Source organism: Mus caroli, chromosome 5 (assembly GCF_900094665.2).
Source record: "Mus caroli chromosome 5, CAROLI_EIJ_v1.1, whole genome shotgun sequence".
Lineage (NCBI taxonomy): Eukaryota > Metazoa > Chordata > Mammalia > Rodentia > Muridae > Mus > Mus caroli.
In genome coordinates this window covers 110040427-110061256 of record NC_034574.1, presented here as the reverse complement: position 1 = coordinate 110061256, position 20830 = coordinate 110040427, and the positions used below count along the sequence as shown (strand labels likewise).

At 52.6% G+C, this 20830-nt stretch overlaps 1 protein-coding gene across 1 annotated transcript in view; it reads left to right on the top strand.

The window, feature by feature from the left end:
• Window positions 1-20195, top strand: part of Suds3 (SDS3 homolog, SIN3A corepressor complex component) — a 25037-nt gene extending 4842 nt beyond the window's left edge. Inside the window, exons 3-13 of the mRNA XM_021162626.2 lie at window positions 2219-2274; window positions 3596-3667; window positions 5303-5322; window positions 6708-6864; window positions 11255-11350; window positions 12405-12466; window positions 12621-12642; window positions 13419-13524; window positions 16851-16935; window positions 18838-18923; window positions 19013-20195. Coding sequence (XP_021018285.1) covers window positions 2219-2274; window positions 3596-3667; window positions 5303-5322; window positions 6708-6864; window positions 11255-11350; window positions 12405-12466; window positions 12621-12642; window positions 13419-13524; window positions 16851-16935; window positions 18838-18923; window positions 19013-19037 — 787 coding nt within the window. The 3' untranslated portion in view covers window positions 19038-20195. The remainder of the gene's footprint in view (window positions 1-2218; window positions 2275-3595; window positions 3668-5302; window positions 5323-6707; window positions 6865-11254; window positions 11351-12404; window positions 12467-12620; window positions 12643-13418; window positions 13525-16850; window positions 16936-18837; window positions 18924-19012) is intronic.
• Window positions 20196-20830: the final 635 nt, after the last annotated feature.

Sequence of the window (20830 nt, the reverse complement as noted above, 5' to 3'; positions counted from 1 at the left end):
CCGAGTGCTGGGATTAAAGGCGTGCGCCACCAAGCCCGGCTCTTGAACTCTCTTGAATTCACCAGCTTCTATCCCCAAGCCCTAGGATTAAACGTTCGCACCACCCCCCCCCCCATCCCCTCCTAGCTGTCGTTAGTTTTTAAAAGAGAAACACACCGTCAACCACCAGCAAGAAACAAATCCAGAGTCTTGCCCTGTTGCCAGACTGGTGTCAGGCTTTTGGGTTCCAGGTGTCCTCCTGCATCAGCCTTCAAGTAGCTGAACCTCAGGTGCATGCCCACCGCTGTCCCACCTGCTACCTGATCTGTGTCCAGATGCGTGGTTGCGTAGGACGTGTCTGAGATAGGGGATCACTCGGAGGTGACATAAGGCTGCCTTGAACTCACCGCAGTCTTCCTGCTTCGTCCCCCAAGTGCTGGTTACAGGTTATGAGGCCCCATGCCCAGTTTTCAGGAAGTGGTGACTGGGTCTATCTCAAGGCTCTTGGTTTTGAACCCTTAAACTCCTGTAGGCTATGTAGTCCCCATTTCTTCCCCTGGCTTCTCCTTTCAAATGTGCATGCCCGTCTCTCTAGCATCGGTCATTTTCAACCCAAAGCAGGAACTCAACCAGGTGTGACCGCTGCTGGGCAAGGTCACATTAACAATTCATGTGTGTGCACTCAGCTGCACCTGAAACTCAGCCTAGTCCTGCTGCTCTGCCAGCTTTTTACTGGGTGAGTCTGGCCTGCTTGAAACTTGCTCTCACAGACTCTTCTCCATGGATGTGATGTCAGTGGATCTGGTCCCCAGCCCCAATTCCTTTCTCATTCCCCAAGTAATCTCTTTGCCCGCTCCCTCTTTGTGGTAGGGACTTGATGTCCTGGGTCTACAAACTTCTCAAACACTGTCCTCGCCTGTCTTTGCCATGTTTTAGAAACAGTTTTTTGTTTGTCTGTTTGTTTTTTAAGATGTTTCTTTTTCTTTTATGTACATGGGCGTTTTGCCTGCATGCTCTGTGTACCATGTGTGCAGTGCCCTCAGAGGCCAGAAGAGGGCGTTGGTTATCCTGGAACTGGAGTTATATATAGACTGCTCTGGAAGAGCAGCCAGTGCCCATAGCGCCTGAGCCACCTCTAGACCCGGCCGGCCCTGCTCAGCAACAGTTTCAGAGATAAGCTTTTGATTATCGTGCCTCCTTCATACTTACTAAGCTGGACATCCGCTGTGATGAGAACTGCTGCCACTGTGGTGAACCTGAGTTGTGCGTTAGGACTGGTCCCCAGAGAGCAGTCGGGCGGGCTCAGGGACCCCTCACTGTCCTGAAGTGAGGGGTCTGTGTGTCTGTTAGCCTTTCCGAGGAGTGAGAGGGTCTTGTTGAACCGTGTTCTCCGAGGCCTTTGTTGTTGCCACCGAGAAACTGGGAGTTTTTCATGGAGAAGCAGAAGCACTGCCCCAGATGTGATGTGCCCGGCCGGCCTCCCAGCCCAGACGGACTCGCTGGTGTGTGGTTGCCTGTAACCCCTCCGTGTGCTAGGTGTGAACTGGCCACATTGCTTAGTGTGCTGTATGCCCTCGCCTAGCCGGGGCTGCATCCAGCCTGCATTTGTCTTTTGAGCTTGGATTGGCATTCTTTTTCAGATCTTGGAAAGGTAGTAGCTTTCAGGTGGTGGGAAGGGTCGTGGGCCTGGTCCTTACACGGCCGTGCTGTCTATAGGGCGGGTGTGCTGAGGGTACCACATCCCACCATTCACAATCCCTTGGAAATCACATTTCTGTGTATTCTTCTTGTGCGTTAAGGGGGTTATGCTGTGTTGCACTGTGAGTCAGGCGACAGCTTGCAGGGACCGGTTCTCTCCTGCTACTGTGCTTGCTGGGTCCACAGGTGAATCTCCAGCCATTAGGGCTGGTGGCAAGTGTTCTCGCCCCGTCTCCTCAACCCCCTTTTGCCTGCCATTCTTGGTCTGTTCTTGCTTACCTTGTACTGTAGGGATGCGCTAGTGCCTGTGGCTCTCACCCTGTGCAGTTCGCACGGCTTCACCGGTGTGTGTGTGTGTGTGTGTGTGTGTGTGTGTACATGCACTTCAGGAATGCGGGGGAGGGGGGGCGTGTCTCTTTGTGATCCCTTCATCTCAAACCTCTTCAGCCTGACTCCCCTTCTCTGCTCTGAAGACCACCGCTCGCATCTCCAGGACAGCCCGCTCCTCCGACCTGTGTGCTGAGTCTTTCCTCTTTTGCAGGATGTATCAGGACAAACTGGCATCTTTGAAGAGGCAGCTGCAGCAGCTGCAGGAAGGTAGGTGTGCCACTGCCGGTGCTCCACAGTGCCCCCTGCTGCAAGCCATTGAAGTCTGCGAGTTTCCCTTCTGTCTGGGAGTGCAGGGAGGAGGGTTGAGACTGGTCTGTTTCAGCCATCTGTACATGGTCTGCTGTTTCTTATCAAAGAGTGAGTTCCTGACTTTGATATTTCACTGTCTTCATGAAGTGCGAACACACTCTTGACGTTTCCCTGGGGCATAGATTGGAGACCACCGTGCCTGAGATAGACTTTGTCTTTTTAAGAGGCTGTTGAGGGTCAGCAAGATGGCTCAGTGAGTAAAGGAGCCTGAAGCCATGCCTCATGGCCTGAGTGTGGTGCCCACAGTTCACATGGTGGGAGGGGAGGACTCCAGACGATGTCCTCTGACCTCCAGACACGCACACACACGCACACAAATGGAAGAAACATTGAGAGACGGGCGTCGTTCTCAAAGGATTCAAGTTCTCCTTGGGCCCAGCCCGCGCTTCACCACAGCAGTCTCTCTCTATGGCAGCCACTTAAAGTCATGGTAGCTGAGACAGAGAGCCTGCTCTACAGGATCTTGCAACACAATGTCACTGTTCCCTAAGGAATGTGACTTCAGGGCATGTCTCGCCTCTTGCTTCATCTTCAAAGTGAAGGGAGAAGGGTCTGGAGCCTGATCAGGCAGCTGCTGGCTCTGCAGCAGGTCTTAGGGTCTCAGGGTCCCTGCTTCATCGTCGGTGCCTCCTGGCTGGGAGATGCGCTCCTGGGCCCTGGTCCTCTGCCAGCCAATGGGCCAACAGGTGCGTCCTACAGATGCGGGCTCACGACAGCTGCCTTGGGGCGGATGAACAAGTAGGGGTGTAGGGATCTGTACCTGCACCATCTGATGGCCATGAGCCACACGACTGAGTCGCATTGAATAAGTGATCTGGTTCCTCGCTGCTATTGATTAATATTCAGTGCCAGTGTAGCCCCCACTCGGCCACTGGCCACTGTATTGCTATTGCAGAGGCAGAGTTTTCCACCACCACACAAAGCTCCTGGATAGTTTTGACCGAGATCTCACTGCAAGAGGAAGAGCCTTCCCCAGGAGAGTGAGGCCATTGTCTTAGACCATAGGACCTGGTGCTCAGTGTCACCTGGTCCCCTTGCCCGACTACTCACTCTCAGGTCCTGGGGGAAGTCCGGTGGGAGGGGGAAGCTCCATACGGTCTGGTGCAGTCTGCTGTGTGGCTCCTCCCTGGTACAGCTCTCTAGGCGGCTCCAGGGAGGAGAGGGAGTGTGCAGGGCAGGCTGACTCACTGAGTCACTGTGCCCATGCCTGCCCCGTCAGGTACTCTCCAGGAATATCAGAAGCGGATGAAGAAGCTGGACCAGCAGTACCGAGAGCGGATCCGGAACGCGGGTCAGTGCGCCAGCTCAGGCCCAACCCCTCCATGATGATAGAATGCAAGCCCAAAACACACCCAAACCTTCCACTGGGCGAAAGGGCAGGGGAGGGGTGAGCCAAGGCTGCTGTCACAGAAAGCTGTGCTCTGTCCTCCAGGAGTCAGAGCATCTGGGCGGCTCCTCACTCTTGTCCCCTTGGTGGAGGAGGCTGGAGTCATCACACCTTGAGTAGTTTATCTGTGCCAGAGATGAGGGGTGTGGCCTTGTGTTGGCCTCTATGCATTTCAAGCACTTAGCGGCTGGAATGCTGCTGGTCTGCTGTATGCAGCCAGCATTTGTTCCGGGTGCCCAAGCATTTGTGCACATTGGTGCTTTGAGCAATGTGATGTCACCAACACATTGTCTGTGGCTTTAGGAAACTCACCGTTTCATTGGCCAAAGGTACTGATCTACATAAACTTAAGGGGTCCTGGGAGTTAAGGAACCATGCAGCAGGCTTCCTGGCCCACAGTTCCCCGGGCTAGAGTGATTTTAGCTTCTGGGACAGGGGCTTGACTGCTGCGGATGCTTTTCATCAGACATAAAGTCTGGGCTCTTAGTCTGAATTCTGCAAGTCTGAAGGCTCCGTGGGGGTATGTGTGGATGTGTTTGCAGAGGTAAATGGGTGGTTAGAATTTGAGGTTTGCAAAAGAGCCCACAAACCAGAAGTTTCTGGTCTGCTCATGGTACTTGTGGACCAATAGTAGGCCCACGCTCACCTATAGAGACAGGAAATTCCAGGTACATTTTGCCACGATCGCTGTCTTTACCAGAGCTGACAGCATCCTGTCTCTAGGGGAAGAGAACAGATAGAGTGAGCCTGTGTATACACATAAGGTTGTTAGAGTGGCCTCAGGGCTGTGGTCCAGTTTGTCCATTAGTGGCTGTGTCTCACCAGAAAATCTGAGAGTTTCAGGCCGGCTGTCTCAGCTGGTCTTCTACATACACTGGAATCTGGAAGAAGCAGGCTCTAGTGCCAGTGAGAGCGAGGGCAAGCAGGCAAAGAGAACAAGCTTCCTTCTTCCATGTCCTTTATAGAGGCTGCCACCAAAAGTTATGGTCCAGATTAAAGGTGGATCTTCCCAACTCAGAAGATCTGGATCAAAGGTGGGTCTTCCCACTTCAAATGATTTCAAAGAAAATCCCTCACAGTGTACCCAGCCACTTGGGTTTTAGTTAATTCCAGATGTAGGCAAGTTGACCACCAAGACTAGCCATCACATAGGTAAAACAGTCAGTCGTTGCTGGCACACAGTAGGCACCTTGATGGCTTTGGTTCTGTCAGGGGAGGCCTCAGGAAGGGGCTGCCTTGGATCTGGAGTTTGAGAGAATGACAGAGTTAAATCCCAGCTGAGCCCAGCCCCTCATCCTCGGGTTTCTAGAGAGGTCCTGCCCTGACATGTATCTGCCCCACTTAGAAAGCCTCCACGTGAACTCTGCCTCTAAGGTGGCTGCATTGTGACTCACTGTGCTGTCCTACTGGGTGGGCCTGAGTGAGAGCATCTTGTTAAGATGGTGAGGTTGACCTGCCGGAGCCCCTCAGTGAATCCCAATACCCCTATCTAGGAAGATGGCGGCTGGCGAGTCTTAACTGTGCTTTTCTCTCTTTCAGAGCTCTTCCTCCAGCTTGAAGTAAGTACCCAGCATCCTCTGTGTTCGTAGGCTCCTAGGAGAGTCTGACTCTTGGTTCCCTGGCCTTGCCTTCTGTTAGCAAGTGGACGGTTTGGGAACGTCACCACAGCTCGCTTGGTTAGGGATGCTTAATGCCTGCTTAGACCTTCCACCCACCCAGGAGTGTTCTGCAGTCCCTCCCAACCATGCTGGGTTAAGATGTTGCCTCTCGCTGTTTCTTTCTTGTTCTTTAATTTAAAATGTAATTTATGTATGTGTGTACCTCTGGAGGCCTGAAGAGGGTTCTGGTTCCCCTGAAGCTAGAATTACTGGCAGTTGAGAGCCATCCCATATGTGGGCACTGGGACCAGACGCAGGTCCTGTGGAGGAGCAGGGAGCTCCCTGCTAACCCACCTCTCTAGCCCACCGTCTGTTCATTGACCTTTACCTCACCGTTTGTCTCCAGACTAAGCCTGCTGCTTTGCTACTAGTTCCCCATAGCCCCGTCTCTGAGTTGGCTCCACAGATCTGCCTTGTGTTTGGGCTTCATGAGTCGTGGGTCAAGATGGAGTCAGCATTTCCTTTCATGTCACCGACAGTTCGGTGCTGTGGTGCTGAGACAAGGGCCTGGCTCTTGAATGATAGGCTGCCCTTGGGCCCAGTGGGACATAAGAGGTGCTTTTTGGGTTGTCAGATTCAAGTTAACTGGCAGGCGTTTTTACTAAAATTAGTTTGGCACATGCAGCCGTGGCCTGGCAGAGCGTATGCCTCAGTCACACAGCCCGCAGCCAGTACCCAGGGCGGCGGAGAGATGTCACAAGGGGGCTTCTAGGCAGTTCTTTATTTTATTAATAGCTTAATTTTGTTACTTGAGTACTCGAGGGCTCAGGCGCCTAATGAATGGTCTGTAGTTGCTTTTGTTCTTACAGAGCAAACATAATAGCCCGCTGTCTGGCTTTAGTATCCCGTAATTAATTTTGAATGCAGAAACTTCACCTGGCATGGGCTGTTTTCACTTGAAATTGAGTCCTTCCCAAAGGAACAACCCCTAGCTAGCTCGCTTGCTCACTCTCTCTCCCTCTTCCCCCCCTCTCTCTCTCCCTCCCTCCCTCCCTCCCTCTCTCTCTATCTCTCTCTCTCTTGATACTCGAGTTCTGTTTGATGCTAAAGCCTCCGAAGACTCGTGGGGGAGAGGGGCAGGCAGGGTAACAGTACAGTGCCTTGGAAGCAAATGCTGTTACATGGCTGGGTTTGGGGACCTTTTGGGATTGTCCCCAAGACCCCTGGTCCCATGGGTCGGTGTGGGTGAAATGAAGTCTCAGGCTTTCTCTGCTCCTGAGGTCAGAGCTGGCCCGGGGCTGGCGCTCATGGCCGCCCCGCCTCAGCTGCGTCTCTCCTCCCGTCAGACGGAACAGGTGGAGAGGAACTACATTAAAGAGAAGAAGGCAGCCGTGAAGGAGTTTGAAGACAAGAAGGTGGAGCTGAAGGAGAACCTGATCGCCGAGCTGGAGGAGAAGAAGAAGATGATTGAGAATGAGAAACTCACGATGGAGCTGACTGGAGGTACAGAAGCCCCGTCGTCCCTGGGGGCTGCCCTCGGCACTCCTCTCACGCCCGCGAGCATGGTGGAGAGCTGGCTTCCCGACCCACCCCGCACCAACTGGGGACTTGAGGCAGGCCACTTAGCTTCCTCCTGTCGAGGGGTCAGATCCTGCTTTATCTCCTGACCTAGTGCCTGGGGTGTCATGTGACAGGCAGGACAGGTGCAATCAATTGCACACTCAGACTTGTGCCTCACTGGCTCCTGGTCAGCTGCTGTCTGTGTCTTACATTTGAGTTTCTTACCAGGACCACCTGAAGATTGCTTCTCTCATTACAGTCAGAAAAGGGTGTTGTCCCCTGATGTAACGGAGGTAGTTGGGGGCTCCCTTCCCCCAGGCGGTGCTGTGAGGCTCAGAGCCAGAGCGATTCCCGAGATCCCGATCGATCCATTGATCGATAGTATTTTGAGTGTCTGGTTCCCCCTAGCAGCTGAGATCTGCTGTCCAGGGAGTTCAGCAGGTTACAGACAGGTCTGTGGGGAACAGCAGGCCCGACTCTCCTGATGCCGTCTGCAGGTCGGTGAATCACAGGATAGTACTGGCAAGAACCAGCCGTTTCTGAACTTGGCAGGGTCTTCATTACAAGTCAGCACTGGGTTTGCCACATGGTTTCATGGGTGGCGTGTTCTTCCACACACCCCGAAACGTAGTCTTCGTCATCTGTCCAGAAGGTCCCGTTGCTCTGGGACAGCTGATTTTAGCAGGGCTCTGTAGGACATCTGGGTTTTCACAGAAATCTTGGAGCTGACTTTGAATCAGTGAGGCCGGGTCTGGTGCTGGTGGAGTAGGGGAGTGAGATTTTTGAAAACCAGCTGAGGGCTTGTCAGAAGGCATGAGTGCAGCTCTGAAACATGAGGTGGGTGTTGGGGTAGCACCTTCAGGCCACCTGCTTACCTGTCAGCACTGGTTCTGCAGTCAGGTTCCAGTCCCCCGACCCGTTCTGAGCCACATACAGTTTTCTTGATGGTGGTTGTGACTGGCATTGAGGCCTCATCACTCTTCGGGAGCCTCCAGCTGTTCACGAGCTGCCATTAGGCTAGTGGGAAATCCCACCGGTTATAGCTGCTGCTGCCCACCCCATCTGCAGGGAAGGACACGCTCACCTTATGTGTGCTTTGGTGTCCTAGTTACTGACAAGCATCAGACCTTGGCCAGGTGGTTTTATAGCCAGCTTCCGAACTGAGGCAGGAGGCAGAAAAGACAAATAAAGACAGGAACTCATCTGTAATGCAGTAAAGCAGATAGCGGAAGCATTTAAATCCATCCACGGGTAGAAAGGCACCGATGTCCTTCCTCAAGCCATTTGGTACCTTGGCGTGGAGAGCACTGGCAGCCAAGGGCGGGCGGGTGGGAGGCACCGGAGCTGGAAGGATAATGGCTTCCACAGATGGTGCTGTTGGATGGATGGAAACAAGCCGACCGCTTCCAGCTCCGTCCACAGAAGCCATGTCTTAAAATGGCCTTTTCAACCTCGAGATTTCTCTTAAAAAGTCGAGGAGAGGCCAGCAAGGGAGGCTGTAAGAAGGAAGCAGGTGTTCTGGGCCATCTGCTCTGTCCAGCATTTATGACCTGGGATCCCGGGAAGTAGCAGGAGGTCCTCGGTCTCCTCAGCCTCCCGGGCACTGGGCACACCAGGGCTAGCTGTCCATACAGTCGCTGTGTGCTGAGCTGCAAGTGGAGCTGCCGGGCCAGCTGCCTCCTGCAGACTTGGGGAGGGGGTGGCGCTGTGCCAGGGAACACCCCCAGGGCCTGCCCATGGGCTGTTGGGCCACTCTCTGTTGAGCCTTTGATGTTGAGGCCAGGGTTATAAGTGACCCAGATTGATAACCAGACAGTTCCCAGGCCCTTTAAGGCATCAGGGGTGTTACCATTTTTTTCTTAGGATTTATCTTTGTGTGCGTGCGTGCATACATACATACATACACTTGTGCATGCACATGCTTATGCCATGTGTTTGCAGTCCCAGAGCCGCAGATGCTTTAGAGCCAGCATCACGGGTGAGCTGACTGAGGAGGAGCTGGGAACTGAACCAGGGTCCTCTGTCTGAGCCACCTCTGTAGCCCAGGCCTGGTCACTTTCAGTCTGCCTTTCCTCTGACTGGAAGGCCAGTTGGTTGCCGCTTGGCTCGTGTTTTCCTGACATTTGCCCACTAGGGTGTCCACTAACCCTCCAGCCCCTGTTGGATGCTACTCATGACCTCAGTACAACCCACAGAGTTGCTTTAGGAAGTACTGGCTGTGTAGCTGGCCCACTGGGCAGCCATAGTTGAGATAGAAATCCAGTGGGTGTCTCCTGTGTCAGGCGCCTCAGCAGGCCCACAGGCTTCTTCCTGAGGGGCCTTGTCTTGCCCGGTGAGGGGCAGTGGGGAGTCTGGAGGGTCGGCTGGCACAGAACAGATGCCTGGCACCCAGCAGGCCATTCACTTGCACAGTTTTGCTTGATTTGTCATTTTCCAGGTTCGAAAGTGGCAGAATGGACTCAGAAGTCAACCTCTTGCCCCAAGTCCCTATAGTCCCAAAGGACCTAGCTAGTACCGAAGCCAGTCTGTTCTAACTGCATTAGACTGGCTCCTTCCACTCCACTGAGTTGGGGAGGTCCGGTTGCTGGCTGGAGACAGTATTGGAGAGTTCCCAGACCTTCCAGGTTTAAGTAAGGCGAGGTAAAGATGAGACAGGCTCATTGTAGTGTGGCTGTACCAGGCAGTACCTGATGCTCCAGTGGAAGGGGCTTTAGGAGTCAGGGAAAGATGCATAGAAAGATCTGTGGGGGGTGGGGTAGGGGGTGATGAGGCGACCTGACCTGGGGCGGGTGGGCAGCCCTTTGCCCTGGGCGACCTGGGTGTCTTGGAGCTTGATCCCTTTGTTCCCAGCATGCTTTGCCCTCCAAACACCTGATGCAGACTTCATTCCCTATCCCCACTCCATGTGCTCACCCCTGCTGCAGTGACGTGTGACAGCATGGGTGAGCCTGCTAGCCTGCTGGAGATGGATAAGGCTGTGTGTCCTGTGGGGCCCCGTCTCGCACACTGTCTGCTGCAAGCCTCAAATGAAGTGTGTGCTTCAAATCATTGCTGTTATTTTACCCCAGTCGCTAAACAGTAAGTTCTTCATCTTAAGAACTGGGGGTAGAACCCAGGGCCTCATGATGCCAGGCAAGTGCTCTACCGCTAGGTTGCATCCCTCACCAACTGAGCCATCTCCTCGCTTTAGCTGTCATTTCCTAGTGGAAATACTGACAATCTCAGGACCCAGAGACTGTCCTGAAATGCTCAATGTTACCTACCTAGTTAACTATAGTCAGCGCTGTGCAAGAGGGCGGTGGACTCCTCCCCTCATTGGGACGGAACCTCAGAGTGACCTCTCTCTCCCCTGTCTCCCAGCCTCTGCTCAGCCAGTCTTCCTGCCTCTGCTTTGGGGTTAGCTCACTCCCTTAGATTCCACTTAGGAGGGAGATGGGCGAGCTTGCTTTATGGTTAACTTATGCTAAAGGAAAGTTGGAGCTGCCCCTGGGGAGGGGCAGGAAGTGAGTGAGGCAGCAGGCCCAGCGTGACTCCAGGTCGTGCCTGTCTCACTGAAGCCAGTGAGGCTTAATGCAAGGGTTAACTGTTTGGAGGTTACATGACTGAGGCGTGCCCTGCTCAGATGTCTTCTCCAGTTGTCACACTCCAGGGTCTGGGCTTCAGACCTGGGAGTTTGATTTTGTGCTTGCCCCAGTTGAACTCTCAGGCTCACTGGCCAGACTTGTAGGAAGCTGTTGTTTGACGCTCTTGCTGGTTTTAGCAGGTTCAGACTCAGGTGCCACGCCAGCCCATCCCCCTGGGGAGAGCAGATCTGAGTGGCTGCTTCTGGGGGGAGGATACATTTCCCTGTGTTTAATCCATCCGCTAAAGCCTCAGAGAAGTCTAGAGTGAAAGGTGGCCGTGTTCCCCGTCTGTTGTGTCGGTCTTGCCCTCCGGTAGCTACAAAGGGTTATGTAGAAGAAAATTGGGAGTGTGTAAGCAAAGACTTCATATACAAACCTTGGCGGGGGTCAGTGGCCTTGAAAAAGGGCTTTCTATGTCCATGGTCTTCAGCACCCAGCCTCTGTGGGAGCAGTAGACATGAGGTACCTGCCTGATCCCCAGGCTCTTTTCAGTCTCCTAGCCTGTGACTGGGTGCTCAGCTGGCGTGACTTGGGTAAGCACAGGGCTTGCAGCCTGCCACGGGCGTCTGGCTGGGCTCATGCAGAGACTAAGTGTGCTTGGTCACACAGCTGCAGTGGGATGTCTGTGGGACAGATGTTCTGATGCTGCAGGGACCCCTGCTCGCTCCAGGGACAGGTGGATAGACTCACCCCTTCCATTCTTGCCACAGATTCTATGGAAGTGAAACCCATCATGACCAGAAAATTGCGGAGGCGACCAAACGATCCTGTCCCCATTCCAGACAAGAGGAGAAAACCAGCTCCTGATATCCATTTGTACCAAGCTTGAAATCCTATGCTTAGTGTGTATAGGAGTGTATGCAGGGTCACAGTCTCATAAGCCAGCAGCAGTCTGGGTCGGGAAAGCATATGTGAGATACTGACCCACAGGTCGGGTTGACGCCAGACTGACTGCACTGGAGTCGTCAACTATTGCTTTTCCTTGGAGAAGTTTCCAGAAAATGGTTACTTAGAAAGGTACTCTTTTGGAAACAGCCTTGTTCTCACGCTCCCTTTAAACAGCTTACAGTGAGATGTGTAAATCGAGGGCAGCGCTGCCTGCTGTGGTCCCAGGTACCCACCTCTGCCTCCTGGGCTGCAGACAGTCATGGTCTTTCAGTTATCTGACTACAGTTCTGGGCTACAGATGGCCCTGGCCCGCCAGTTATCTGCTTCTGGATTAGTGGATTGTAGACTGCTGTAGTGTACCAGTTACCAGTTGTATGCTTCTCTCTACACTGGTAGGTTGTGTACTGCCATGTGTAGTCTACCAGTTACCTGCCTCTACACTAGTGGGTCGTGAACTGTACCACAAGTAGGTCCGGTGTTCATGGAAGATGCTGAATAGCCACGGACGTGGCCAGTGGGCCAGCGTGGAGCACTCTCTTTGGGAGATTAAGTGTAGCAATTTGCCCAGCGTGGGCTGTACTTTGTGTACAACCAGCAGAGGGCGTGCTGATCTAAGCCACTGTGAGAGTAGCCTTTCCATGTCTGTCTGGAAAGCTTCAAACTTGGGAGTAGCAGTGTTTTTCTCCCTGAGATGAGATTGTCACCTTGCTGTGCTGTGTTCCCACCCCTGCGACATCTGCTGAAGAGCAGCATCTCTTCCCTCAGAGCAGTGTGTACGAGGGGCGAGTGGAGTTCTCGTCTGTGCCTGATGACTTCTAGCACGAGAGTCAGGTTTTTAAAGGGGCAAGTTCTTACCTTGAAAAGAGCCTTTCTGTAGCCCAGGCCTCCCCAGTCCTAAAGCACTGGGGTCCCTGGGTGCTTCTGTCTCCTTGGAAGCCATGCATTTCCCACAAGTTCTTTAACTCTCAGCACCTCAGCTGAACTACTTGCTAACAGACGAGCAGATCATGGAGGACCTGAGGACGCTGAACAAGGTAGGGTGGGACACTTTTGCTGTACTTGAAAGGCTCACGTGTTTTGTGACGTAAGTTCCTGTCACCTGCTAAAGTCACCATGACATCTCTGATGCTTTACATTGCTTCTAAGATGATTTTCTCTGAGACTTTCTTGTTGTTATTCTTCCTACAGCTTAAGTCACCCAAGAGACCAGGTGAGTGCCCGATGACACTGCCAGTCTTTGTACCCTGTCATTGGAAAAGCGGAGGTGGGGTTTCCAGGAGTGAATTACTCTGAGTCGTGAAAAGGACAGGAATCATAAACATGTCTCTCCCGTGTTGTTTCTTTAAAGCCAGCTGTGCTGTTTGTCTTTTCCTTAGGACTTACTATAGAGGAGACCTTTGATTGGCTCTTAAAGGGTTCCCTTCTGAGTGGGTGTCGGGTGGGCCTTAGGTTCAGGACCATTTTCAGTTCCAGTCATGCAACCATGGGAAACTTTTTCTGGAGCTGAGACCCGGCAGTGCTAGTCTGTGATGATCTGGTCCTAGGGAGGCCCCCAGTCTGTCCTAGTCCTCATTAGGAGACAAGGCGTACACCCTTGAAACATTCAAGAGGTTTTGAGTGAGCTGTGCTGATTTGGTATCCACACCAAGTTTAGAGTTAGTGTGGTGCTCTGGCAATGAGGGGTCACCACATTGCAGATGTTGATGCAGTCAGCACCAGTGGCCCCTGTGAATAGCCACTGGCCCTGTGAATAGCTAATGACCCCTGTGAATAGCCAATGGCCCCGGTGAATAGCCAGCGGCCCCTGTGGCCACTGCACCCAACCCAGGCAGCACAGTGACTCTGCTTCCATATACACCTCAAGGCCTTGGCGGTCGGGATTGTGGCCGCACTGGTGCATCAGTCCCTGCGTGGCATTGCTGGGCCCCTTGCTCAGGCCCAGGCTCACTTGTCTGCTTGCCGTCTTGGTGTCTCTAATTCCTCCAGCTTCCCCATCCTCTCCTGAACACTTGCCTGCCACACCTGCAGAGTCTCCAGCCCAGAGGTTTGAGGCTCGGATAGAAGATGGCAAACTGTACTATGATAAGAGATGGTAAGTTGTGGGGCGTGTGGACTGCTCACAGCAGCCTCTGAAGAGCCGTCTGGAGGGTTGGGGCCGGGGGAGCCTATGATGTCTCGGTGTTTTCTCAGCTTACATCTCTGTATGTTAGTTTAATTTCTTTTGCTGGTGCTGGGACTGTGGCCCAGACTCGGAGGCTTGAAGACTGAGGGCAGCTGGTAGCTGTCTGCCTCTGAGGTCACAGAGCAGTGTTTCTCTGCATGTGTCCCCTGGGTCTTTCTGCACCTTGTTGCTGTCTCCACACTAGGGTTTCAGGCTGTCCCCATCTAACCATGACAGGGTCTATGTCCTCCTCCACCCCTCCTCTGAGTTAAAGGTGATGGGAGAGAAGTATTTTGTGCTCTGACCAGGCTGGAGGAGGGCTCTGCTGCCTGAGCCTGGTGGGCGCTCTTCTCAACGCTGCAGGTTCTCAGGGTCGATGCTTTTCACTTGACCCTTTTCTTAGACATTCTTGTCGCTTTCAAGGTATTTCAGGAAGCGTGGTTGGGAGGTTATATCCTAAAACACTTAGATGGGCCGTTCTGGTTGCCTGGGACTCTGCTTGGAAGCTCATACTTTTATCCATTCAACAGACACTGGTTAGACATCCCAGGTATCACATTACTCCTGCCTTCCTCTCGGGTCTTTTAGCTCCGATGTCCAAGGCTGTTCAATATCCTGGGCAGGCAGGCGCCGTACATGGACATGGCTATGCCCTGACTTTCTCTTGGCTGTATGGAAGGGGTGTGGGTCAGTAGAGAGCTTCTGTCATTACTGTTTACAACAGCCTTGTGATAGCTCCTGTCAGTGTTTTCATTTAGCTAGAAGCTGACGACAGGCGGTGACCCTGCGAGTTGATGGCAGTCACACGTTGACTTGTTACCTGGCATGTCTAGTGGTCTCTCACTGTCCATGCTGGAACCCAGCACCTCAGGGCCAAAACCATAGTGCTCATTTCTCGGCATCAAACTGCAACGTGTACATAAAAACGAATCCTGGGACTGCAGAGGGGCCAGGGCCAGAGCAAGCTGCCCCTATGACCTCCACAATTGCCGTGGCTTGTCCTCCCCCCCTCACACCCCATCTTTCTTATATCAACTGCGGTACAGATGTTGTGTAAATATGCTCTGTTTAATAGTTAATCTGTTAATAGTTAATAGATTAATAGTTTTAATCCCAGTATTGATGTCACTTTGACACATGAGGCTTATTTTCTGAGGCTCATGTTAATACAGATATTTTTTCCCTGTTGGCCGAATCTGGGCTGTGGATCCTTCCATGCAGACTGTTCCATGGAAGCATAGAGATCAAGTTGGGCCTGAACCTGTTTTAGTGTCTGTCAGCCTGCTGCAGTGACAGGTTGCTCTTCTCTGGCCTTCCTGCAGGTCAATGGGTGTTCCTGTCTTGGCCTTGTTTGTTGTTTGTTACTGCCACCACTAGGTGGCAGCCCCTAGCTGCCTAACACTAGAAGCAAAGTGAGAATTAAAAAAAAAAAATGTTTGTAATAATGAAAACCAAATAACCTTTAAAGATCAGGCCCGCATGTAAGAATGGCCTTTGGGAACGGTGAGATTTATGGCTAATGGTTCTATGGATCTGTGAGTTTTCCAGCCAGTGTGATATTTCAGGTGGCGTTCATTTCGTAACTGTGGCCTCCACTCTCCGTCTTCCTGGATTTGTTCCTAAACTATGAAATGTCTTGAGAAGGAAAATGTAGTAAACATTTTTCCGTTTCTTTCCCTTTCTTCCTTTCTTCCTTTCTTCCTTCCTTCCTTCCTTCCTTCCTTCCTTTTTTTTTAAAAAAGAGGACCCTGTAACCCCTGGTCTTCTCAGCACCGGCTTCTGGTTTGAAGTGTCAGAACTCTCCGGGTTCCTTGCAGAAGCAGAACAGGTCTGAAAGACGGCGTCTCCCAGACATTTGCCTCTTTGCTGACATTTGAAGTTGTTTTTGTGCTGCTACCCACGTTCTGGGATGTCAGTTTCTTTCCTGTTGGTCTCCTCTCCTGCTCTCCCTTTGACTCCAGAGTCAGTCCTATGGAGTTGACAGCTGAGCCTGCCCTGCCCTGTTCTTACTGCATGGGGCTTGGGAAGCCCTGCCTGGAGGCCTCCCCTGCTTAGAACTAGCCTGTCCCCATCAGGCCCCGCACTCTGCTGCTGTCCCTTTGTCCTTGGAGGATTCCTCTGTCTTCCCTTCCACAGACACAGCCTTGGCTGACGGAGCTTCTGAGTCCTGATGTCTCCTCTAGAGGCAGGGTACAAAGTATCTTTCCTTGGGGCTTTAATGACAGCCCCAGGACTGTGTGGGTTAGGGCTCCATCTTGTCGTGATCTTACTGCATCCCACCTTCGCCTCCATCCCTTGCTTTCCGTGTCATTTAGTTTGCGCTGTCAGTGTGCCTTATGCTTTGATGTAGACTAATGACCCCTCGCAGAAGACACTCTGGAGAGAGCTGGGATTTTAAAATAGCTAGCTAAAGGCAGTACAGTGTGTGTGTGTATGTGTAGGCACACGCACATTTTCTCTCTTTCTTCCTCTCTCCCCCTCTCTCCCTCTCCTCTCCTTGCCCTGCCTTAAATCTGGAGTTGCAAATGTGACCAGAGACAAAGCCTCTCCTTGCTGACTAGGTTGCGCCTAATTGCTGTCACCTGACTACAGGGCCTGTTTCCAGTGGCAGTGGGGTCCCTTGAGACTCTAGAGCTGTGGAGTGGGTCAGGTTTTGGGAAATGAAGTTAATTTTATTATGATAACATTAGGATTTTTGGTAGTATGTAGAATTCAGTTGATTTTTCCCGCTCTATGGGACTTTTCCCTCCTTTGGACCTCCCTTGTGGTTCTGTGTTCCCTGTCTGTATTGTGTCCAATGCCCTGCTCAGAAGGGAGCTTTCTCTACCTTTCTGCGTAAAGACACGCGCTTATTGAAGCCGGGAAGATGCACGGTCAGGAAGCGTGAGCGTGAGGACCTGGGTTTGCATCCCCAGCACCGAGTAAAAGGCTGGCCATGGTGGCACGTGTACCATCATTGTGGTGATGGGGAAGCTGCGGCCGAGGCTCCCTGGGGCTCACCTGCCAGTGGTCTAGCAGAATCAGGGTTGCAGGTTGAGTGAGAGACCCTGTCTCAAACAAGGGAGAAAATGATTGACACCCAGTGTCGGGGTGGAAGCCTGCCTGCCTGTCTGTCTGTCTGTCTCCTTCTGAAGCCCGTGCTCTTCCTCGTTTGTGTGTTGCTGTGACTGTTGGAGTGATGGTTTCTGTCACTGTGGTGTTTGTTTTCCTGCCCCTCCCTCCGTCCTGATATTTTGTTTGTGTCCTGGTTTTGGCAGGTACCACAAGAGCCAGGCCATCTACCTGGAATCTAAGGACAACCAGAAGCTGAGCTGTGTGATCAGCTCAGTGGGAGCCAACGAGGTAGGCATCCGATCTCTTCCCCGAGCACGAGAGCAAACGGCTCTGAGAAGTGTTGAAAGTACAATAGACTTGATAAAAAGCCTGACCTGGAAATGCAGTGCAATCCTGTCTCCTGGGGTGGGGGGTTGGGTGTCAGCACTATGTAGGGAAACCGTCAGCAGCACCCTTGAGCCTCTCTGCCTGCCTGAGCCGGATCCTGCAGTTCTGTATGGCCCATACAGAACTGCAGGACCCGGCTTGTGCGGTTACAGATTTGGGAGCCACTGAGCTGGAGAGAGCAAACGCGAGTGAGCACTCTGGTGCCCCCTAGTGGCTGCAGACTGACAGTGGCGTTTGTCTGGAGCATACTCCACCTTCCTACATCCCAACAGACTTGTCTATGAGTACTGGGTCACTGGGCATGAGGCCCAGCCCCAGGACATGCTCAGTAACTGGGTGAGGGTGTCGCTGGCCTGCCACTCCTGGCTGTTCTTCCAGTCTGACACATCCTGAGCTGCCAGGCAGGCATCCTCTCTGCACTTGGAGTGGCTCGTGTGCTACCCTAGGGACTGCCCTAGGGCCCCTGCTGGCCCTTCATGAGGAGATGTCAGCAGTGTCACACCTACACCATTACAAGTTTTTAAAAGTCTGAAACTTTCATAGCCGCATTGGCTTGATCTTTTATCAGTCACAAATGTCTGCAGAGGAATTGATTTTTATGCGTCTCTCCTCTGTTAGTACACGGTAAATCTAATGAAACTGGATTATGAAATAACTTAAGCCCCTGGAATTCTCTCAGCTTCCTAAATCGAAAATGCTCTCAAATGCGGCCAGTTTGCAAAATGATAGTTTGCTTGAAAGTTGGAGACAGCCTCAGATGAAGGAGAGCCAGCCGCTCATTGTTTCCTAGGCTGCTTATGAGAGTCGCCTCTAAGCCAGAGGTGTGCCGGGAGTCCACCAGAAAGACCTGGTGCTCCCCAGCCAAGAGAGCTTGCGATTGCATGGTGGGCTGCTCTGTGGAGCACACAGGCATCTCTGGGACCTAGTGAAGACCTTCACATTCTGTCACAGAATGCCAGTGTGGTCCAGTGACCCAGTGTGGTGCCAAGGGCTCCCAAAGGGACAATGTCTCAGAGTCATAGTTCTGTGCCTGGTGATGAGGGGCAGCCTCAGTCCTTGGGATTGTCCCAGCCCATGTTCAGACCCATTGCCGCATTCTAGAGCTGCTTGGCCTCCTTGGGCACATTTGGCTGGTGGGCCAGTGGGTGGGTGGCCCCCTTAGGGTCAGTTTTCTATGTAAACCGTCTAGCAGGAGGCTCAGCCTCATGCTGGGTCTTCAGCCTGTTCTAGTTTAAGCTACGCTCTACTTAAACTTTCTGGGCACTCATTACTCGCACTAGAAATGAGGGGAGACTGGGAGTAAAGAGACAGCCTGAAGCCTGAAGAGGGGAGCCCTCTCTGCAAAGCCCTGTGAGGGCAGGCTTGCTGCAAACCTTGCCTTTGGCCATTTAATTTCTCAAGCCATGGAAAGCTAGGGAGAAGGAGAGGTATTGTGAGTGGAGCACCAGAAGTGCACCCCACAGGGCTCTTGTGGGTGAAGTAGCTCATAGAACACCCCCACAGGGGCTGAGGAGCTGGTGAGGCAGAAGGACCTTTGGAAGGTTAAGTAAGGGAATTTCCTTGGGGCAAGGAAAATATTTTTAAATTGCTTTGAAAAACTCTTGCTCCAGAATGCATATATTTTGGGTGTTGAAAAATACCACCACCAAGTCCAGAGTCCTGATGGCTGAGGCAGAAGTGGAGCCGGCACTATTAGAGGCGTGGGTGCTCCACAGTGGCCCTCCACACCCTTTGAGCAGACACAGCCACACCCACGCTGTGCAGAGTCCATCTTGCTCACCCTCCCTGGTCTTGTCCCCATAGATCTGGGTGAGGAAGACCAGCGACAGCACCAAGATGCGGATCTACGTGGGGCAGCTGCAGCGCGGGCTCTTCGTGATCCGCCGGCGGTCAGCGGCTTGACTTTCTACGAGCTTCCTCCTCCCTTGACCCCTTCTCTGGAGTGGTTTTTATTTTTGTTTTGTTTTCTTCTTAATAGAAAATTCTTAACTTACCGGGACTAGCTCCTTGGCCTGGGACATGGGGAGCACTGTGGAGTCTTCAGGGCGCTCACATGGCCGCCACCTCCATCTCTGTGCCGCTCTCTCCTGCCTCGGCCTCTTCCAGAACTCAGTCACCAGAGAGACTCTTGCTTTCGGAGTAGTGGGTTTTACCCACCTTCCTTGAATTCCTCTCTTGTCTCGTTTTGTTTATACTTGATCCTTTTTTCAGACCTCCTTTGAGTTTGAAGGGAAGCTCGTTTTAGCAATTATCTTTAGGCCTTTGAAGAGCAGCAGGTATGCTTTCCCACCTAATCTGATGGGCAGATAGTGTGCCTGCTTGCCAAGTTGGGCCCGGAAGCATGGGGCAGGGTTCTCCTGGCTCCGCTTTCTTGGAGAAATAAATGATATAGAACATCTCATCTGCCTTGGGCTTCTACTCCAATGACTGCGTGAGTGTCTTCACCCTGGACACTGCAGCCAACGGATGGGGCTGGGGGTGGCGGGGAGGCGTGGCATGTTCCTAACATGCTAAGACACCGCTCTGAGCAGTTTCCAGCGAACACGATTCATTTAGGTATGCCCGTTCTTGTTCAGGGTGGAAGAAGTGGGAATTCCAGAGGTCTCCATCTGTAACTCCTCTCTCTGGCTCCCAATGGCTACAAGGATCTCATCATGTGCCCCACTGTGGTGTGGGTTCTCCCTTCCCCATAGCTGGGGTGGCAAGGTGGGTGCCTCGCTCTTGCAGCTGGACCCACTGCAGTACTGGACCATTCAATACCGAAGAACCTCCAGCCTCCCCCGAGGTTTGTCCCACATTAGTGACAAGGAGAGCTCTGTCATGCTGCAGCCACCAAGTCTGTGTGCTGCTTGAGCCCCAGCGAAGCCACCTGCCATGGCCTTCTTGCTCCCCGGGCCTCTTGTTGGAAAAATGACTCATGTGGCTGAGCAGGAGATTCCTTCTGCTCTAGCTGCCACACGCCACCGGAGAAGAAGCAGATCCGAGCGACTGTCACCATCTCGGGACAATCAGTAGGCTGTCCACACCTTGTTTTGCTGTGGGTGTGGGGAGCCACAGTAAGTCGTGTGCCTCCACGGAAGACTGTACAGAAACACTGTTTATGGCCACTCTCCCGTTGGATTCTTAAGAAAACAGGATAAACAATGATGTTTATTCACTAAGTTGCCAAGTGGTCTGTTTCTTCTCTGCCTTCTACCGTCCTCCACCCCATGGTCACCACAGGTACTGCAAGATCCCCACAGTGTAAGCATCTTGACAGCCCCAGTGGTCACGGAGGTGAACCCCAGTCTTCCGTGCTCACCACTGTGAACCCCTGCTGGGAGCTCCCATGATGAAACCCGTTTAGATGTGTCTGGTGTTTGTCACTAAGGGTGTTAGTACACTTTAGCGATGACCTTGCCTTCCCTGCCCTCCAGTACTGCATGTGGAAGTGTGTTTCATTGGAGGAGCTGGGCCCCGTGGGGGTGGGGCGAGACGGTAGCAAACTATCCTTCTACAGTGCCTGGTCACCACGTTGTACCTCTGTGGAGTAACTTTGAGGATGGGGATGCGGGCGCCTCTGCCGTCTGTAACTTCAGAGGTCACCCAAGGCCATGCCACCTAAGAGACCTCATCCGTGACAGTGTCTGTGCTGTCTCCCCTACACTCTTCCCAAATCAGTGCCCTCCTGACAACTTCAGACAGATTTCCATAGCTATCACCAAAGAGAGCGGATGTTTCCATTGAATACTAATATTTAATGCTTGTCTAGCCACCATTGCGACTCATCTCTCTAAACTTGTAACTAGGAACATGG